Below are 19,366 nucleotides of genomic sequence, written 5' to 3'. Positions count from 1 at the left end.
ACGAGTTCACAGACGTCCCACGCATGTCTGGGTGGGGAATGGGATCACCCTCCAGGACAGACTACATGTTTCCACACAAAATATTTCTTTGGAAGCACATCAACGCATGCATATAGCCTAACAGGTGGGTGACATCACAGTATTGGAATAGCTATAATAAAAAATAAAATAAAAAAAGGTTAGACCTATACGTGACAAATCACTGAAAAGGTTATTTTGTATTTATTTATTTTAAAATAAATGAGCTGATATTGAATGCAGTCTAATCTTCAATTAGCCTATGCTATCAATCGATCAGTTATGTCCACTGTTCACTCTGACTGTGTTCAGTATGCCTTTCAGCTTTCAGTTGACTATTAACACATGGTCAGACAATATAGGCTACATAATATAGTTACACTGCATGCCTTGAAGGAATATAAAGCTAAGGAAAATAAATCTCCAAAGTTGTCCACTAATAGGCTATAGAACCAAACACAATCACTTTTAGGTGGGTTGTTCTCAAGGCAATATGCCCAAGCTGCTAATTGCCATCCATCCCATGGTCATTTTGTTTTCACTGTAGGGTTTGGCCAGTATATTTGTGGCTTGTGGTTGGTGATGGTGGTGGTGATGGTAGACCATGTATCATGCCTGTGGTATTTACTAATCATGTCACGTAGGTTTTACAGGAAAATTGCTCATTAGTGGACTAGTGTTGGGTGATATTTCATTCGAGAAAACAGGATCTGATTGACCTTGGAAATAATACCCAACAGTCTGACAAACAAACAGACAGCACCGGGGAAATAGCTCTATAACAATTCCCATTATTGGAATGGAAGTAATTGTCTGGCGCGAATAGGAAGTAGCATAGACAAGCCCTTATCACGTTGGCTTGAATTGAAACACTTATCCAATGTCTCTAAAACTAACTTATTCGTACGCGCACAGCACACACACACACACACACACACACACACACACACACACACACACACACACACACACACACACACACACACACACACACACACACACACACAGATGGTTCATGGTTGCTGGATTTCAGGATGAAGTCTTCCTTACAGTAACTAAAGTTTTGAAGGCAGTGCAAACACGCCACCATGTGGTAGCTGGCTGGTGCACAAGCCAGAAATACAGTAGGCCACAAATCCAATAGGCCATCTCACTTTACCCCGATAAATCATCATTCCTGTAAAATAAAATCTACTCTTAATAAACTAATTGTTGTTCTATGGTTTTGGAAATTATATGCATTTATAATAACACCCATGTTCTTTTTGTATGCTCACAGGATTTCAGAGAGAGTTAGGCTAAGCCAAACATGCATGTAGATCGACCTATGTATCTTTTTGTGTAACGCATATTGACTTCTTATAAGTCCTACATTTTTCCTTATAGTTGCAAGTGAATCCATTGCTTGATTTGCTTAATATAAGTGATTAAAATAAGAGTTGCATGAGACTTGCCAGTCAGTCGGTGTTTTCTATGTAGGTTATGAGGATCGATGGATATCAGTTTTGCTGCCCTTATAGACCTAATTTAAATAAACGAGCATCTCAAATCTCTCTAAGTTAATATTGTTATAAAACACACAGTTGCTGACAATCTCTTCCATTCCATAACCTAATGTTGTCAAAGGGATCAGCCCCAATTCAAAAACATTAAGAATAGCTTTATAAATAAATAATAATCACAGCAGAAACCCATCTGAGTAATGAAAAGACTGAAAAGATAATGTATTTAGTAATTTAACCCAGACACAAGTCTAAGGTGTGGATAAAGATGGTAGGCCTACTTTAGACATTATTAATCAAGTCACACCATTAGAGCAAAGTGTCAGAAGAAACCCTTGGTCAATAGAAACTGAAAAGGCTGCATAAACAATAACAAACACGTTTTAATTAATTAATGATATAATGAATGAATATTAGTCTACCTTAAATGACATGACATATTTACAGAATTTACACAGATATGTACAGAATTTACACAGATATTTACAAATGAGACCACAATCACATTATGTACAACAACACATCACTATTGCACCTCAGGGGAGATGTCCGGCAGAGCAGCAGTAGCCAGGCTCTTCACAGCAGGCGACTGCAGCTCGGGAATAAGGGCAATGTTCATCAACGTGCTCTGTGAGTATTTGGTCCTCACAGCCTGGAACGTTGTCTTCCCCTCGTTGAAAACAACTACGATATGAGCAATGTTCTGCATGATTGGCTTTAGGTGAGCCTCGTCATATGTTGTGTAGTACTGCTCTGTAGGAGTCCACGGCATGCCATCCAGCAGCAGCTGGGAGAGGCAGAGGGAGGCAGCAGCGATCTCAGAAGGCCGGTAGTGAACCATGTTGTAGTCAAGGAGTGTCAACTCCATCAGATACTTGGCCAGCGTGTGTCTCTCCACAGTATAGCCTGCTGCCTTGGAAGCTCTCCTGAGGAAGTGCAACGGCAGTGGGCGTCCCAGGTCAAAGTCGAGAGACCTCAACATCAGCCGCTCCATCTCTCTAATCTGAGCGGTTGTGTAGGTGTTTTCTGTGATGTTAGCAAAGTCCTGTACCTCTGGGGCAAACCTCTCCTCGTACTTTGATGCCAGCAGCATTGCAGTGACACCGACAAGCTGGAGCTTCTCTCGTGAAACTGGCTGAACTTGCAGAAAACGATCCAAGATAGCAACTGTGAGATACAGCGTTTCCTGCAGCAGTTGGAATAGGGAATGAACCTTGATCAGCCAGTTGATTAGGAGAGCTCGCATGCGTGGCGTTATTTCGTAGCCCTCCATGTACCCGGGTCGCACAGCCTGCTTTACCTCTAGATCCATTAGATATGCATATATGTCTTTCACATATTCAGAACATTGCTGGAGCTTGTCTGCGTCCCCTGCATCAATGTCCTCTACTGTAAGGAGTGTGTCAGAGAAGGCAGCTTGTTCTGGAACCGTGGAGGGAGCGACTTGAGGAGTCTCGGTTGAAAGTGTGGAAGCTCCAGTCCTTCTGGACTCTAGGATGGCTGCTCTCCCCTCCTTCCTCTCCAGCATCAGGAGCTGTGCAGTGTTGTTAGCTGTGCTGACATGCTGCAGAGTGTCTACACAGGTGCTGCGCTTCCTTCTTCTCCTGGGTACTCTGTACTTGTTGGAAATATCTCTGATTCCAAGAGTAGTAGGCCTATATCTCTTGCGACCAGCGACGTTAGCGTTCTCCTGGTTCTGTTTCAAGGTCGAAGACATGGTGTGTTTCACCGCAGAAAAAGACTTGTAAAGAGAATGCGACATTCACAATGTTTCAGTTAGTCAACGTCAACGCTTGCAGTACAAAGTATGACAGTCTGCTCGGTACTGTGTTGTTTGCCGCTAGATGCGTCCGTCTCTGTGAAAGATTCAGGAGCATCTGACGCTTTTAACGGGTCGTTGTGTATTTATACCAGCAGCGTACTGCACGAGACGCCGAATCCCTGCTCGTTGATTGGTCCGCTCACCAGCTGACCAATCCATGGCTAGTGACGTCAGGTAAACAACTTCAAATTTTAACGTTACGCGTTGCTCACAATGCGTCAGTACTTTTACTTTTGGTACTTTAAAAGGATCCCTGACAAGTACGCGGCAAGTACGATGTTTTGCCGTGCCTGTAAGGTGTTTTAATTCAAAATGTAAAACTTGTTTACACGGTTTCATCAACTCTATGGGTTTCATGGCCGCCATTTTAACAGTACCTTTATTTGACCAGCGGCGCAGCTGTCGCCCTTTTGTATACTTCAATGAATCAATAGACGGGTTTCTTGTTTACAAACATTGAGACTAATGCACAGCTAACTGTATCATGTAATCAATTCTTCCTACCAATAATCCCCAAACCTGTTGTTTTGGGGAGCGCTGGTTTCATTGGCTAATTTTGGTACCGACCTTGCGCACGCATATATTTCTTATCAATTGAATGTAACGTGGACCAGAAACCCGTCCATAGGGAAAAGGGCGACGCCGCTGCTCAAATAAAGGTACTGTTAATATGGCGTAAAATATAAATAGAGTAAGTGGGAACGTGTTAGAGCTTCACACACTTGTATGGAACAGAGCCTGAGGTGCACTGTTGACTGGCTGACACAGTAGTAGCCTACACTGTAGTACATCCCTTAAGAGTAAGTAAACAGTTTGTTTTATTTTCTTTGTAGTCTTGCAGATGTGGTAGGTCTATTGTTGCTATTTTAATTCAATGTATTCATTCACATTGATTACATTTTTTAAAACCACATTACACCAGGGTTTATGCTAGCCCTAGACTGGCTGTGGTTGGTGTAATAACACAGCCATTCTAGCCAGGGCTAGGTTAGTGTGGTTAGTAAGTAGGTCTACTGTGTCAGCTGACACACACCTCCTCTGTCCCCCACCCCCTTCCCCGGCCCCCCTGTGAGGTGGATTTTTCGGGACGGAGTGTGGCAACAGTGACCACTTCTTGAGAGGCCAGATAGGAGCCCAGCACTTCATCCAGGCGTTCAGACAGTTCTGTTCTGACCTGGCGAGTTCATTTCTCACCTTTCTCGTCTTCTGTAAACTCTCAGAGTTAAAATCTTGTAAGGGACCATTATATCACTTATTCTTCTCTACACTAATTCCTGTGATCACATACATTAACATTGACTTCTTGTTAATTGGCCTATATTCTCCAGATACAAAACATTGTGGGTAATTACAGTAGTAAAAACAGCTAGACGTGTTGTCATGTTTTGATTGGACCCTAGTAGGCAGGGATATCTTCCTATTCACTTTGAAAAACATTCTCTATAGCCCCTCAAGACTAACTAAACTCCAGGCCATGACATAATACAAACATTATTTGTGGATACAAATTCATCATTAAGACAAACAGTAGTTTTAAACTTTTATTTGAAATAAAGTGTGCTGCTTCCTAAAATATATGCTACCTGGACCAAAAAGTAATTGATCATTATTGATACAAATTTGTTTTGGATTTGAATGAATTAAGAGCAACCTAATTTCTTGATGACAAATTCACCATTTAAACAGTAAGCTATATAACTGTAACTGTCTGGTGAATCTAGTAGAGATTGTTTCAGTTTGCTGTTCTGAAGTATTGACCATAAATGATCAGATTCTCTGTATGAACAGGAATCCACCATGGTAAGACAGTAGCGTCTAGTGTTTAAATCAGTGTACTACAGCTCAGCAGCTTACGAGTTGAGAAGGGGTATCTGCAGAAATGTAATACAGGCCCACATGGAAATGGTTAGAATGTCACCTCTAGCATTATTCACATTTATGCAAAACATTGTCCTACATGCAGAGTGCTGGCACCTAAACCTATATGTTGCTATTGTCTCTTGGGATGCACCTTGGGTCAACTGCTAACTGCTATTGTTTTTAAACATGCTATATAAATAAACTTGCCTTGCCTCCTTGACATGTAAAGCCAAATGATGAGCCATGTAGCTGACAAAGATGAGTAGCAGCTCCTGCGTAACATTGAGAGAATTCTCATAAATGACACACCTGCTATTACTATGTTGTATGAAACATTCTGTACCTATTGAGAAGGTCTTTATTATGTACAGATACTGGAACATGGGACGTATAATGACAAGATGTGTCAGGCCACATTCAATGCAATATCTTTTGCAGATCAATTCAATTGATTCTTCAGTGATCTTAACTTACTACATATATAACTCTGAGTCTAGATCATAGGCCATAGAATGTTTTCATCCATTGAGAGCACCTGCTAAATGAACACATGAAAGCAAATATCCTTTTTACATAAATACTAATGCTAAACACTAAAATAAGGCATCATTATTTGTGTGGAATATAGTAAAACCACAGGCACTGTTGCATCCCTGCAGGAAAATCCTTTCCTTCTGGGAGTTCTCCTTTTACCTGGGTTTCCTCGTGGGGACCATCACACTCTACGTGTTCCTGCGGCAGGTGTGGTTCGAGAGGAGCTTTTCGGCACATCTGTCCTCCAGTGGCCTGGACGTTGCGCTCAGTCAACACAAAAGGAGAGATCTGCACTGTTCAACCTGAACCACCCTCACCACAAAGTTACACAGATAATGGTAGTTGTTCCATAACTTCATAACCTTGTGCACTATGTTGCTACTTGCTTGAGCATATAATGGCACGCAGCACTGCGTCACTATAGCCGACCTGATTGCACTGCAAAGTCGCGCAAACGTCCTTGTAAGATCTTAGATCAGAGACAGTCAGAGCATATCCTGGTCAAATGATTGGTTAACTTTAACCTCTTTGAAATGACCAGAATTATGATCCTTTTGAAGTTGACAGGACTACATAATTTCTTCCATCTGTGTGACTAGTCACTCTTTTGGGACTCTCAAGCTAAAACGTTTGGGAACCACTATACTAAAGGTATGTGTTACTAAGGTGTGTGTAACTGTATACAGTATATGCAGCAATGGCATTGCTACAAAATACATTTTAATTCAGTCATTCTCTTGCCAGGTGAAGACAGCCGCATGGCAGACGAGATGTACAAAAAGGTGTGCATTCTTTGCTGGGTAATGACCGGGCCCAGCAACTTGGAGAAGAAAGCTTATATGTAAAGATACTGGGACATGGGGCTGTGTCAGGGCATCAGGCCACATTCAATAATGCACTCCCCCCCCCCCCTTTTTTTCACAACACCTCACAAGATCAAGATGTAGATCATCTATTGTCACATATAGCATATATAACATATTATTTGACAATTTGGCCAATGCACTCATAAAGTCACAACTATAATGAGAAAAAAACACCGGACAAACCAAAGCCAGATGTAGGAGCGGTTAGCTCCTTACAGGAGCACAGCTGTTAGGTCCATTGATAAAGAGATACTGGCTTGGTTAGACCCTTGCTATGCTTTTTGTTTTGTTCTCATTGTGGGCTCGCCTGAAAGGCGAGAACACTATGTTATCCTCATTATTTATATATAGTGAGTTCCGCCGCATATTTCTGCCGCATATTTCTGCCGCAGACAGTACAAAGGCAGGGCCCTTAGCCAATGAGGCGCAATTGGTGGAAAAAATCTGGGAGTGGTGTTAGCTGGAGTATTGGTTGAGCTTCACATGACAGTTAGCACGCTGAGGCAACAAACCTAGCAGGCGGCGCCCCAGCTGAGAAAGCGCCTTGAACTCCAACAGACATGAGGGGTATGAAACTCCAACCAGGGTGCACAAAATGAACAAAATGCCCAGAGATTGAGTGACGTAGAGTCAGATGCTCTCCACATGGTCTCCCGAGACAATGAGAATGAGATTCTGGATCCAGTGAGTGACAGGATCCAAGGAATGACCTTTCAGCATGAAAGGCCTCTGGAGTTCCCAAAGTCAATGGAAACTGGAATTGTGAGCAACTGTCCCTCCCAGGCAAGCTTGACAAAAACATATTTTTATTTATTTAGCTTTTTTTTTTAAACATAAAACATAAAGGAAGAACAAAAATGTATTTAATTACAATTTCTTTATTTCTTTATTTATTTTTTAAACATTTTTTTTACGAGCGAGCCCACACTGTTTTATAGGAACAGTATCTCTAGTTTGCTGTAATGTCTAAAGAAAAGTATTTAATATTACATATTGCGCTTAAAGTGGAGGCATGAAATAATACCAGCTGATGATAGAGGATTTTAATTTGTCAAAGTGATTATCTTTGCAATAGAATATACAAGCTTACAGTCAGTTAACTGTACAGTTTCCTTCAAATGTAGGCCTATTATAAGAAATTCAGGATTTGCCTATAACTACAATATTTCTGTTTATTGCTGTATATAAACATGAATCATATCAACCTTTAGGGGGAGACAAATGAGAGCATTTGAGCCAGTGTATGAACTCCAGAGGACACTCAGACAGGACAGAAATAGGAACACCAACAGGTGGCAGAGACTGATACATAATTAATTTCCAAGGCTTTGATGTCATTTAATTGTATTTGTGCTTATTTTAATGGTGGACAAAGGGCTCAAAACATCATCTTCAGTTTCATCTGTTTTTACAGATATAATCAAGAAGACTGCCAATCAGTTTGCAAAAAATAAGGTTTCATTTATAATAACACAGGTCTTATAGATTTTCTATTTCTTTAGATTTTCTTTCCACCTGAATGTTATATCCCACCTCAAAACATTAAAATGTTAAAGCTTTGCAGGGCAATGCTGTAAGGCTTCAAACAGTTTCCTGACAAATACACTAATGTCATGTAGCCTAAGCATTTAAGATTCTAAATCTGTCCAAATGTTATAAATTAGGCTTTGGGTTGCAGGGGTCCATGCATGCATGGTTTGGGCACTGAAATTCACCCCTTGCTTCTTCTGTCATGTCAAGTCCAAACAATATTTACTTGCGTGAGCAGAGCACGCAAGTACTGTGTTCGGCTGCGTATGTAGGTATGTACTGTAGGTATGTACTGTAGGTAGGTAGGTAGGTAGGTAGATAGGTAGGTAGGTAGGTAGGTAGGTAGGTAGGTAGGTAGGTAGGTAGGTAGCTGTTGGCACGTAAGGTGGCTGTTGGCGCACAAGTAGGCCATGTATGGCCTACTTGTGCACAAGGCGCAATTTGGCACCTCGACAGTGCAGTTCTAGTTTATTTTAGCCTAGCTATTGGCTAGTCCATAGACTTAACGTTTATCCCATTGCCTGGAAGGACAATTGCTCTGTTATTATTAATTCACAAAAATGACATACGTAGTTGTCATGGACAATTAAAAGAATATTCAGGTAGCCAAAACAGTGCATTTATATAGCACCTTTATCCAAAGAGCTTTACAATGTGCATTACATTCACATCCAAGTGTCCTTGAGCGAGACCCCTAACTGCTCTCGATGAGCAGGTTGGGGATCAAACTGGGAACCTTCTGGTTCCAAGACAGCCTCTACCACCTGAGCAATAATCTCTGCCCTCCTGGCGGGACAACCAAAAGGAACGTTTCCATGAAGGAAACAAATTAATGGTGACCTAAGATGACTTTGCTGCCTGGTCTTTCTAGGTACCAGGTCACTCCAAAGCATACAGGGTGATTCCTGTAGGCTTTGGAGTGACCTATATTCATGAGGGAATTAACCTTGCTTTCTATCTGTCTTGTTTGTCTATAGACAAGAAGGACTTCATCTGTGAGTTTTTGTTTTTGTTTTTAACTCTGCCAGAAGGGACGAGGATCTTGCAATCGCCTCTGTCTGTCTGTCTGTGTCTATCTGCAGCTAATCTTGCACTAGGCCGATCAGCATCATATTTCATGTGCACTGCCCTAGGCTACTGGCAAACAGTCTAGTTCAGCCTCCCTTTGATTATGCCAGCACAGCCTGGTAGAGCGGGCTGACGGAGGCACTCAGGAAAAAGCTGCAGATCCCAGAATCCCGGAATAAACTGGTTAGGATGGTAATGGGCATGCCAACTACAGGAGCTCAACTGGCTACCAGTAAAGGCCAGGATTTCCCAACTTAGACATTACAATGGTTCATAGAATAGTCAATGATAGGGCCCCCAGTTACTATTTCCCCAGAACCAGAGCATGTCATGTCAATCTACTCACAAATACAGTACATGCTGAATAAAAATGGTACAATACTCATTCGCATTCAGGGCCTCATGAATGGAACTAATGGGGTAAGGATGATGATCGATAATGCCATGTGTCAATTAGGTTTATACCAGACTGAAAATACTAACTAGGCTGTGAAAGTAATTGAAGCTGGACCCTACTTAAAAAAATAAAATAAATAGAGAACAGGATGGGTGGCCTACCCTGGGCTGTGTAAGAGGCAGAATAGATAGCCAGACCTTCACTGATTCCAGTCGCCAGAGGCAGCAAAGCAGTTATTATACAGAGTAAGAGAAGTACCATAAGATAAAGATACAGAATGAGCAGCGATACAAAATAAAACAAGGGCTCATGGGAAGAAAAGTATAGGGAAGACAGTAGGTCTATACAGTATACACCCAACCTACTGTACAATAACCTGCACTATGCAGGATTTAAAAAAAACACATTCCCATTGACATTACAGCGTATAGGAAAAACATAAGCAAACAGTACACCAACAGTATACATACCTGTAGGCAACATTAGCCTGCACTAATGTGGCATTACAGGGACTGAGGCATGTGTGCGTGTGTGTGTGTGTGTGTGTGTGTGTGTGTGTGTGTGTGTGTGTGTGTGTGTGTGTGTGTGTGTGTGTGTGTGTGTGTTTTCACACAACCTAAATATATTGTCATCACATGCCCCACAACACACGCACAGGAGGGAGGTTGTGCATGCTTGTTTTAAGATTTATTTTCAGCAATTTCTGCTTTATTTAGATAGGCGAGTGTAGAGAGACAAGACAATGAGGACAGAAAGAGGGTAGACACTCACAGTGCACTCATCTGTGAGTTTTGTGACCTTATCCACCAACAGCCATCTCCAATTCCATGTGAGTGCAGACACACCGGAACCCTTTGCAATTTGGTTACATTTTTTATTATTGTTCATATAATTATATTCACTATAAACTGGTGCAGTATTCAGACAATCAAGCCTAAACTAATCTTTCATCTTCATTTATAAAGAGGCGTTTTTTCAAAATTAGTTTTTATTTCAGTTTTGTCAACTTATACAATTAGTGACCAGTGACATCTCCACAGGCATCACAAGGTCCCTCATTGGCTGTTAATGATGAAGTTGCCAGAATTCTGGCCCCTGATTGGGCTATGGGCTTACACACCCACAGCTACCTACCTACCTATCTACCAACCTATACCTACATACGTAGCCGAACGCAGTACTTGCGTGCTCTGCTGGTGCAAGTAAATAGAAAGAATAAATCTGTCTACTGACTGATATTGGCAATGAACCTATATTTTACAACACATAAGTATAACTGAGATAAGAGCGGTACAAAATACTAATCAAAAGAATAACAAAGAAAGACAAATGAAATGAGAGTCATTGAAGGACATACTGTATAATGTACGCAGAAGGCAAGGGAAAGAAAACAGTATACTGTAGGAGGGCAACGGGAGGCCTGGGAAAGATTGATGTATGTATGTATAGGGTTTTTGATTGGTCTTTACTGTATTAGTGAGGGCATATTAACAGGACTTCATCTTTTGATAAACATAACTGAAGTCTAATTTGTTCCACTTGATACATTTCTGAAGATGCCATTTTAAAAGCAAGTTTATCATCTATATAGAGTTGAAAACACCTCTTTTTTAAGTCTATTCTGCTTTTTATCAGGTGTAGGGTGTGCGGCTTTAGGCAACATGCTTTAGTTCCTTCTGGAACTTGGAAGTTCCTCCTAGCCTGGTTCCAGCCCATAGACCCCGCCCACTCTCAGAGTGGACTGTTTCAGTCTGAAATCAAGCTAAGTTCCTCCCTCATTGTGTCAAACAAGTGATGAGTTGGGAGTGGGACAGGTTTGTCCATGCAGCACCTGACTGTCTGGCTTTACAGCATCTTGACGAGAAGGATGTGATGATTTATGATCCTCTGCCTACTGTATATGCAATGTATGCAGCTTGAACAGTGCTGAGCTGGCAGAAGCGGACTTCACACCATGGCCACTCGCTCACTGGCTCATTTGAGTGTGCATCATGGATCTCAAGTCTGCGTCTGACGGCGCGCCTGCATAGTTTTGTGTTTAGTACTTCCAGATTTGCAATCTGTTTTCAAATAGCCTAAGTACAGTATAAGTGCCCACATGTACCTGGTGCAAAGATGGTTTTGGTGGCCAGTTGTCCAGGTGCCCAGTCTGCCCGCTTCTCCAAGAGTCCACATGTGCCTAGTGCCTAGTTGTCCAGGTGCCCACCTCTCCAAGTGCCCACATGTCCCTAATACCCAGGTGTCTGTCTGTCTGTCCGTCCGTCCGTCCGTCCGTCCGTCCGTCCGTCCGTCCGTCCATCCATCCATCCATCCATCCATCCATCCCTTGCTCTCCCATCTCTCTCTTTCTCTCTCTGATTGTGTGGGGACCCAGGCAACCTAGGCCCGGCCCTGCACCGCCTACAGTACAGGCCAATATTTGGGGAATGCTTTTAAACATTTTGTGATTATGATAAGTAGTGACACATCTCTACATTATTGATTTTAGTATTGTGTTTTTTTAAACAATTGAACAACTGCTGTACGTGGAGTTATAGACGGACAAAGCAACAAACAGACAAAGCCGCATGGCTGGTACGCATTCTGATTATTATTGGGGAAATTCCGTTTCAGCTCCACCCAGCTAATGGCTGCTCAAATGGTTATGATGGTTTGGTTTAGCTCAGCGGGAGCTGTTAAGGGTTAAGTGTCTTTCTCAGGGACACTTCAACATATAGACCAGGGCCTGGAGGCCAACCAGTGACCTTCTGATTATCAGACCGTCTCTCTACCCACTCATCTATGGCTGCCCACAAATGCACACAATTGTGTCAAGGCAGAATGACCCTGAGACATAAAACAACACAACCAGACTGCATGTGTTTTGTTGCTACAGTACAGCTGTTGTCACTGCATGCAACAGCCTACATTCATGCAAAGGTTTCTGTATTGATAGTAAACAAGAGTAGCCTAATCTACTTTGGGATTCAAAGGTCTGACTGCGTAATGCATAGCCTACAGGGGACTCCCTCTTCCTTTGGTGTGGCGCCCCAGGTACATTTTATTTGTAAAGCACTTTTCACAGAGACAACTCACAAAGTGCAGGTGGTGCATAAAGGCCATTCACACTGAGCACTAGAAATGGGACTAGAAAAAATATAGTTTTAATAAACTTTCTAAATCAAGAGGTTGGCACCCCAAATGTATAAAATCTGCATTTATTATTATAGTTATTATTATTGTTTTACCATATCTAGGACAGCCTTTAATTTAAAAATAAATGTACAGCCTGTCCCTGTCCTGGACAGGCTGTACAAATATTTTTAAATTCTTAAACTTTGCCTGAATGAATAATTGTGAACAGTCTTTGGTCCTTGTTCATCCTTTGTTATGACCTTGAGCGCCACACACATGAAAAAGTGTTGTTTCTTTAGACCTATTATGCTACAGTACGCTACAATTTTTTCATATTTTTTTTGTGGGCGTCATCTTTGAATCATCATCCAATAGGCTCATGTTATATCCCAGTTGGCCCGCCTCTATATGGTTGCTATGCCTACAACACATTTCTTCCTGACTGAAGAGCATATCGGCCAATTGGGTTACAGTGGGGCGGTGGTTTGCGCGCACACTGAAAAGTGCCTGGTGAAATTCTACTATGATCAAATCTCCCCGGCTGCATGCATGCTTCGGTCGGACTCAAGGCAGTTGAATGGGCTCAGGATGGAAAATGTACTCTAAAGGTTTTCTAGGAAACACATAGCAGGTAATTACCCGTTATCCGAGTTCCGTGTGGTAGAATAGATACGATTCTGAAACTACGAGGTAATGAAATTAATATACGACCGACTTGATCGTGGTTGACAGTGTCAATGTTGAATGAATCGAAGCTTGCAGCAGTTGTAGACACTGGGGCAGGCGTTTGTGTGGCTACTACTAGTGATGATGAATATATTAATGTATGACTGAATTAATGTGGAAATCAACTACGGAATGAATGAATGTCTGGAAATCAATTTACTAGCCCGTAATCAGGCTCAACTAACAATAACGAGGCTTAATTTTTACTGCATCCTACATCTATCAAACCCAGAAATGAGAATTGTTCAATAATTAATGATGTGTCAATGTGGATTGCTCGTGTTTGCGTTCACGGTTTTTTCATTAGTAGGAACTTCTCCCAGGACAGAATAGGAATTTTGTCATCAGCTCATCATTTGACACACAGACTGACCCCTATTCAGCAGTTCTTCTTCCTTTCAGATGGTAATATGTGAGTGACCTTTGGGTCCGAAGTAGGTTACAGCTTTCTATGGTTTGACCACAATCTCATCACCAGTGAAGTGAAGTACATCTCCAATGTCTTGTTATATTGCAGCATCTCTTTGCTACAGTATCTCAGTGATGAGACTTCATTAGGTTTCTATGGTTAGTTGTTGTATATATCAATGAGGAGCACAGTTTTCCTATATAAGTCCCTGGTAGAAAGATTCTCCTTTTTAAAATAAGATAGTTATGTGGTTGGCTTAAAGTTCAAATGGGAGTAGAGTAGGCTCCACCTCAGACCTTCTCAAAAGTAATCAAAATATGTCTGGTCATGATAGCCTATTGCATGCTTTCTAGAATGTGTTGTTAGGCTATTGTGAAATGTTATGATAGCAGTTAATGATAGCAGATAGATTGATTGATTGAAGACTTTATTAGAAGTTTGCATAGGAAAAGGTACAGTTTCATGACGGTACAGTTCACTGGTACAAGGTCTACTAAAAGGAGATCCATGAAAAGACTAAGCTTATTTCCACTGGAAACCATTTAAGTATCTCATATAACATTGAATGACAGACAAATAGAACACAGTACTATGCAGTAGATATGTAAAGAAAAAGAAAAAAGAAAACAGTAAGTCTAAACAAACAGTATATACAAAGAAGGGGCAGGGGAGGGTAGGGTTGGGCTAGGTTCATTTTTTACCAGTTGCGAACGGCTGCTGCCTGTAAGTGGTTTTTTAGGGCAATTTTAAAGGATGCTAGTGATCCACACTCCTTTATGGCCTTCGGTAAGGCTTTCCACATTTTGGTGGTATAGCAGAAAAACGAGTTTGACCCTTTGTTGGTTTTGACTCTGGGTTGGAAGTGATCTGTGGCGCTGCCTCTGGTGTTGTAGTTATGGACATCCTTAATGTTTATAAAGTATTTTGACAGGTACTTGGGTATCATAGTGGTGTTCTATTTGTCTGTCATTCAATGTTATATGAGATACTTCAATGGTTTCCAGTGGAAATAAGCTTAGTCTTTTCATGGATCTCCTTTTAGTAGACCTTGTACCAGTGAACTGTACCGTCATGAAACTGTACCTTTTCCTATGCAAACTTCTAATAAAGTCTTCAATCAATCAATCAGTACACCAGGCCCATTGCAAGTTGCTGTACTCTGTCATCTACTCTGAGCCACCCCACTCTTAACTGGTGAGTAGCGGTGAGGTGAGTCTGATAGGGAAGGGTAAGCAGGACCCTAATTAGTTTATTTTGGGCTGTTTGGAGTTTAGTTTTAAGGGCTTGTGGGGCGTCACGATACCATACGTGAACTCCGTAGTCAAATAGGGGCTGGATTATTGCACCAGCTATGGTCTTCAGTGTGTTGAAATTGACCATTGGGGCGATCCTCTGTAGGAAGCGAGTTCGTTGGTTGATTTTATTTATTACTTTAGAAGTCATCTTTTCGCTGGAAAGATTAGCTTCAAGGATACATCCTAAGTAAGAGATTTCGTTTTTTCGTGTTATGACCTTGTCACCCACTTTGATTGTGAAGTTATCGACTTTATTGAGGTTATGATTTGTTCCAAAGAGGATGGACTCAGTTTTTCCCAAGTGAATTGATAATTTATTATCGTTAAGCCATGTGCAGATCTTACTTAGTTCAGAGTTAAGTGTCAACCTGCAAGTGGTCCTTGCCCGACACTAGGAGAGCCGAGTCATCCGCGAACAGGAACAGATTGCAGTCGCAAGCAGATGCCATGTCGTTCACGTGTATTAGGAACAACAGAGGCCCCAGTATGCTACCTTGAGGAACACCACAGCTTACTGGGAGGGGGGGGGACAGGGTACCGTTAATCTCCACCACCTGTTCCCTCCCCACCAGGTAAGATTGCATCCAACTCACTGCTGCGCTGTCAAGACCGATGGCTTTTAGTTTCTCAATCAGAATAGAATGATTTACGGTGTCAAATGCCTTCTGGAGGTCCATCATGACCATGCCGCTATATTTGCCGTCATCCGCTTCGCGTTTGATTTGGTCAGTCAAATAGAGAAGGCATGTGTCAGTGGATGTAGTAGATGCAAGTACTACTACTTTGAGGCAACCACATTAATTACGTTGTATAAATACTGTATGGAAATGGCTTTTTATTTATTTTTTCTGGACTTCACCTTTGAGTGACTGAATCCAGTACTACATTCCCTTTCTTCGGAGCACCAGTAGATTCTTGCTTTGTCTCACTGTGAAGCCAGATTGTGGGGTTTAGGGAGCTCAGCCCTGCTGTATCTTTTGATATACAAGAATTAATGGTTGCCTGACTTCAGCATGGAGCAGCTAAGCCTCGGCTCTGCAGAGGATTGAGAAACTGAGTCAGGGTGAGTGGGATGGGAGTGAGAAGAAATGGAGGATAGGGAGGAGGTTTCGCTATCACTTGATGAAGAAATGTGTACCACTCTTCACCACCCTTGTGAGGAATGAGTTTCTTGGCCTCTTACTTCAAGCTCAAAGGCATGAGCTTTGACAAAACACCTTTGGTACTGGCCAGCATGAAAATGATTGTTCACTTATTGATTGAAGGCTGTTCTCTGTATATGTTTGGTATTCTCATTATTGGTTTGTGTTGACAGATTATTACAACTAGTTAATCCCCCCCCCCCCCCCCCCCCCCCCTCCGTACATCTGTGCTTTTTCAGCAATTATTATGTTATAGTTGAATATGATTTAACTTTTCTTTCTTTCATGAATGACACTGCTGTTTTAGTCCTTGCACTCCATATGGGTAGTCTTGTTCGTTTAATTATCTTCTGCTGAAAAGGGTGGGGATGGAGATTATGTTTTGCCTGCGTGTTTTGTGTGTTGATAATCTCGCAAACCACTGGAACAATCCACATCAAACCTTTTGTGTACTCTGCCAGTAGGCTGATCTGCCTCATGGTGAAGCTATACCAGCCCACTTTACTTTTTGGCCTATATCTCTTAAATCATAGGTTCTACAATTGCAGTTGGATCACAATTCAGCATATATGTATAGGCAATTTCTTCCCATTTCCATCTAATTAAATTTTTCGCTATCTTGCATTTTCTTCAAAAAAGTATTTTTATTTTCTAGTTCTACTGCTCCTCCAGATTTTGTCCAAAACTCACACAAATCACTATGATTTTTATTTTCTCCAACAAGATTGATACATGTATATAATCTCGGAGTGTAAAACAGCCTTTTGTTTTGATATTCCATAGTGTTCACTGTTATCTGTAATTGCCTTCCAAAATTAGAGGGAGCCTACACAATCCTGAGTGCTTTTTTCTTTTATTACATTTTTATTTCACAATTTTTGTAACCCATTTTTTCACCCGGTGTCAATTATCGAATATAATCCTGGGCTCTACACTACCTCTCCCAACCTGCGGAGAGCAACAGACTGACCTCATGCTTCCTTCTATGCATGAGGAACGTTATTCCAACCAGTTCCTTTCCCCTCCATCAATCCTGAGTGTTATAACTGCGTAAATCACTCTCAACATTTCTTTTGAATAGCCAACAACGTATGTGGTACGGCGTAAGTGTTTAACATGATTGTCATGCTTTATCAACACATTTTACTGAGGACCCCCTGGACCCAAGTGTGGTCCCCGGACTCCACTTTGAGAACCACTGAACTAGCCTAAACTAGGTTTTTACACCAGGGTGGTGTTCCTCTTTTAACAGTATGGTGCCCTTTCTCTGGTCCCGGTTGGGGCTCAGTGAGAGAGAGCAGGCTAGCTGAGCTGTTAGTGAGATTAAGCATTTGAACAAAGATTTGGTCCCTTTGTAGGCATGTTGAGCTGGCGTCTTGCTAAAATTGCAGGACTCTAATTACATTGCTGCATAGTAGAAGAGAGAATTGTGTTCAATGGTTTCTGAGGAGATGCCTGTAAGTTTAATCACTTACTGCTGTGCTGAGTGACACCAGGAATATCTCTGACAGCTATCCCATTATAGTCAATTTGCAAGGCTTGAGCATATTTAGTTGCAGAAAGCAAGCGAAGTGCACGGTTATGATTCATTTGGGTTCAGATAAAGTAGTTTATCATACATTTTGTTTAGGTTTTCAGAGAAAGCATTTAAGGGTTGTTGTCCCCCTGCGAATTACTATCTACTGCTAAAACGCTGTCCCAGAAATTGGCTGCTTGCTTGCAGTGCCTCTCAAAGACATCACACACACACACACACACACACACACACACACACACACACACACACACACACACACACACACACACACACACACACACACACACACACCTCTGATGCAATTAGAGCTCTTTCTACTCCTCCAGTATCCATCGATGGCATCTGTCTCAACTCCCTGAAAGACTGTAATGTGGAGAGAGTGAAAGAAAGAGGGGATGAGGAGAGCAGAAAAGGAAGAGCAAAATGCGCTTCCTACTTTGCATTTAGATTTGAATTCTCTTAGCTGTTGAGTTCAGGCCTCATCAGATGAAACCCGCAGAGCAGCCCGGCTTCGGCCATGTTTAAAAGAGCAATATGTCAAGGAAGGCACTAATACATTCCCCTGTGTGTGTTTGAAGTCATATGCAAAACTGACACACCTCTCCCAAGTAGGGTCATGGTGAGCACAATCTCTCAGCTTAATCTGAGTGCAGATCCTCTTACTATCCTCATTATGCCCCCTGCAGCTCTCCTACAGTCTATGGGAGGGTGCTGATGACGAATATGAATTATGAATGTGCACCCCCTGTAATATAGGCTGCTAGCCCTCTCTCTCTCCTTTGCCAAACAGGGCAGAGCCGAGAGGCAGAGAACACGAGGCGGCAGAAATGTCGGTTAACCTATTTAAGTCGAAACCTAAACATTAACATTAGATGCTAATCTTTGAAATTCTCATCAATTATTTTACACACATCAATAGATTACTGTGTAATAACTCAGAGGTATTCAATATGTTGATCATGTGTGGTGTCCTGAAAAGAGGTCTTGTCCATTATGTCCAACTCTTGTCTTGTATTATCCATGACCCTTGCCCAGGGCGGTGAGTGAGGCTTGGTCAGGATCCCTGCTTACAGCAGATGGAAGGATCCTGGCTAGTTTCACACCGGCATTTTACCCCGGGGCAGCCTGGAGGAGCTAGCCTGCCTTCTTGGCCTGATCCTCTGTCTATTTCTGGGTTATTGGTTCACTTCATGCAGGGGCCATTAAGCATAAGTGATAGGGAGAGGTGGATGATAAAGGATTACTCAAGCGTGGTGAAACAGATCCCCGACACCCGGATGGCATATAGCGGTTAGTTTGGTAGGTTGTTGGTTACTTTAGCGGCAGTTTATCAGGTAAAGCAGTTTGTTTTTGCATGTGTGGTCAGGTTATTAAAAGCCAAGGCTGTAAAAAAGAAGCACACAGAAACTTCAATGGGAGAGAAAACAGGTGGGAGAGAGGTTCACATCTTGGAGAGTCCTCTGCTACCTCTCTAGTCTTTCAGTAGACTGTTTGCTAAATTCAAAGTGTGGCCATGTAAATGGGTTTGCATTTGCAATCAATTGTA

General features: G+C 41.9%; 2 protein-coding genes across 2 annotated transcripts in view; one reads left to right on the top strand and one right to left on the bottom strand.

Annotated features, from left to right (window-relative positions):
* Positions 1-2,046: 2,046 nt before the first annotated feature.
* LOC308286956 (G2/mitotic-specific cyclin-B2-like) lies at positions 2,047-3,237 on the bottom strand (the record flags this gene model as incomplete). Its single annotated transcript, XM_080728078.1, has 1 exon — positions 2,047-3,237. One exon carries the CDS (start codon positions 3,235-3,237, stop codon positions 2,047-2,049), a length of 1,191 nt encoding a protein of 396 aa, XP_080584204.1.
* A 10,034-nt stretch (positions 3,238-13,271) lies between these two features.
* The window catches only part of fcho1 (FCH and mu domain containing endocytic adaptor 1), a 63,910-nt gene continuing 57,815 nt past the window's right edge, over positions 13,272-19,366 (top strand). The window contains exon 1 of the mRNA XM_080728067.1: positions 13,272-13,342. The gene's annotated coding sequence lies outside the window, so the exon portion shown is untranslated. The remainder of the gene's footprint in view (positions 13,343-19,366) is intronic.

Source organism: Nannobrachium achirus, assembly GCF_963921795.1.
Source record: "Nannobrachium achirus genome assembly, chromosome: 1".
Lineage (NCBI taxonomy): Eukaryota > Metazoa > Chordata > Actinopteri > Myctophiformes > Myctophidae > Nannobrachium > Nannobrachium achirus.
Note: the sequence above shows the minus strand (reverse complement) of the source record. Positions and strands in the feature narration are given on the sequence as shown.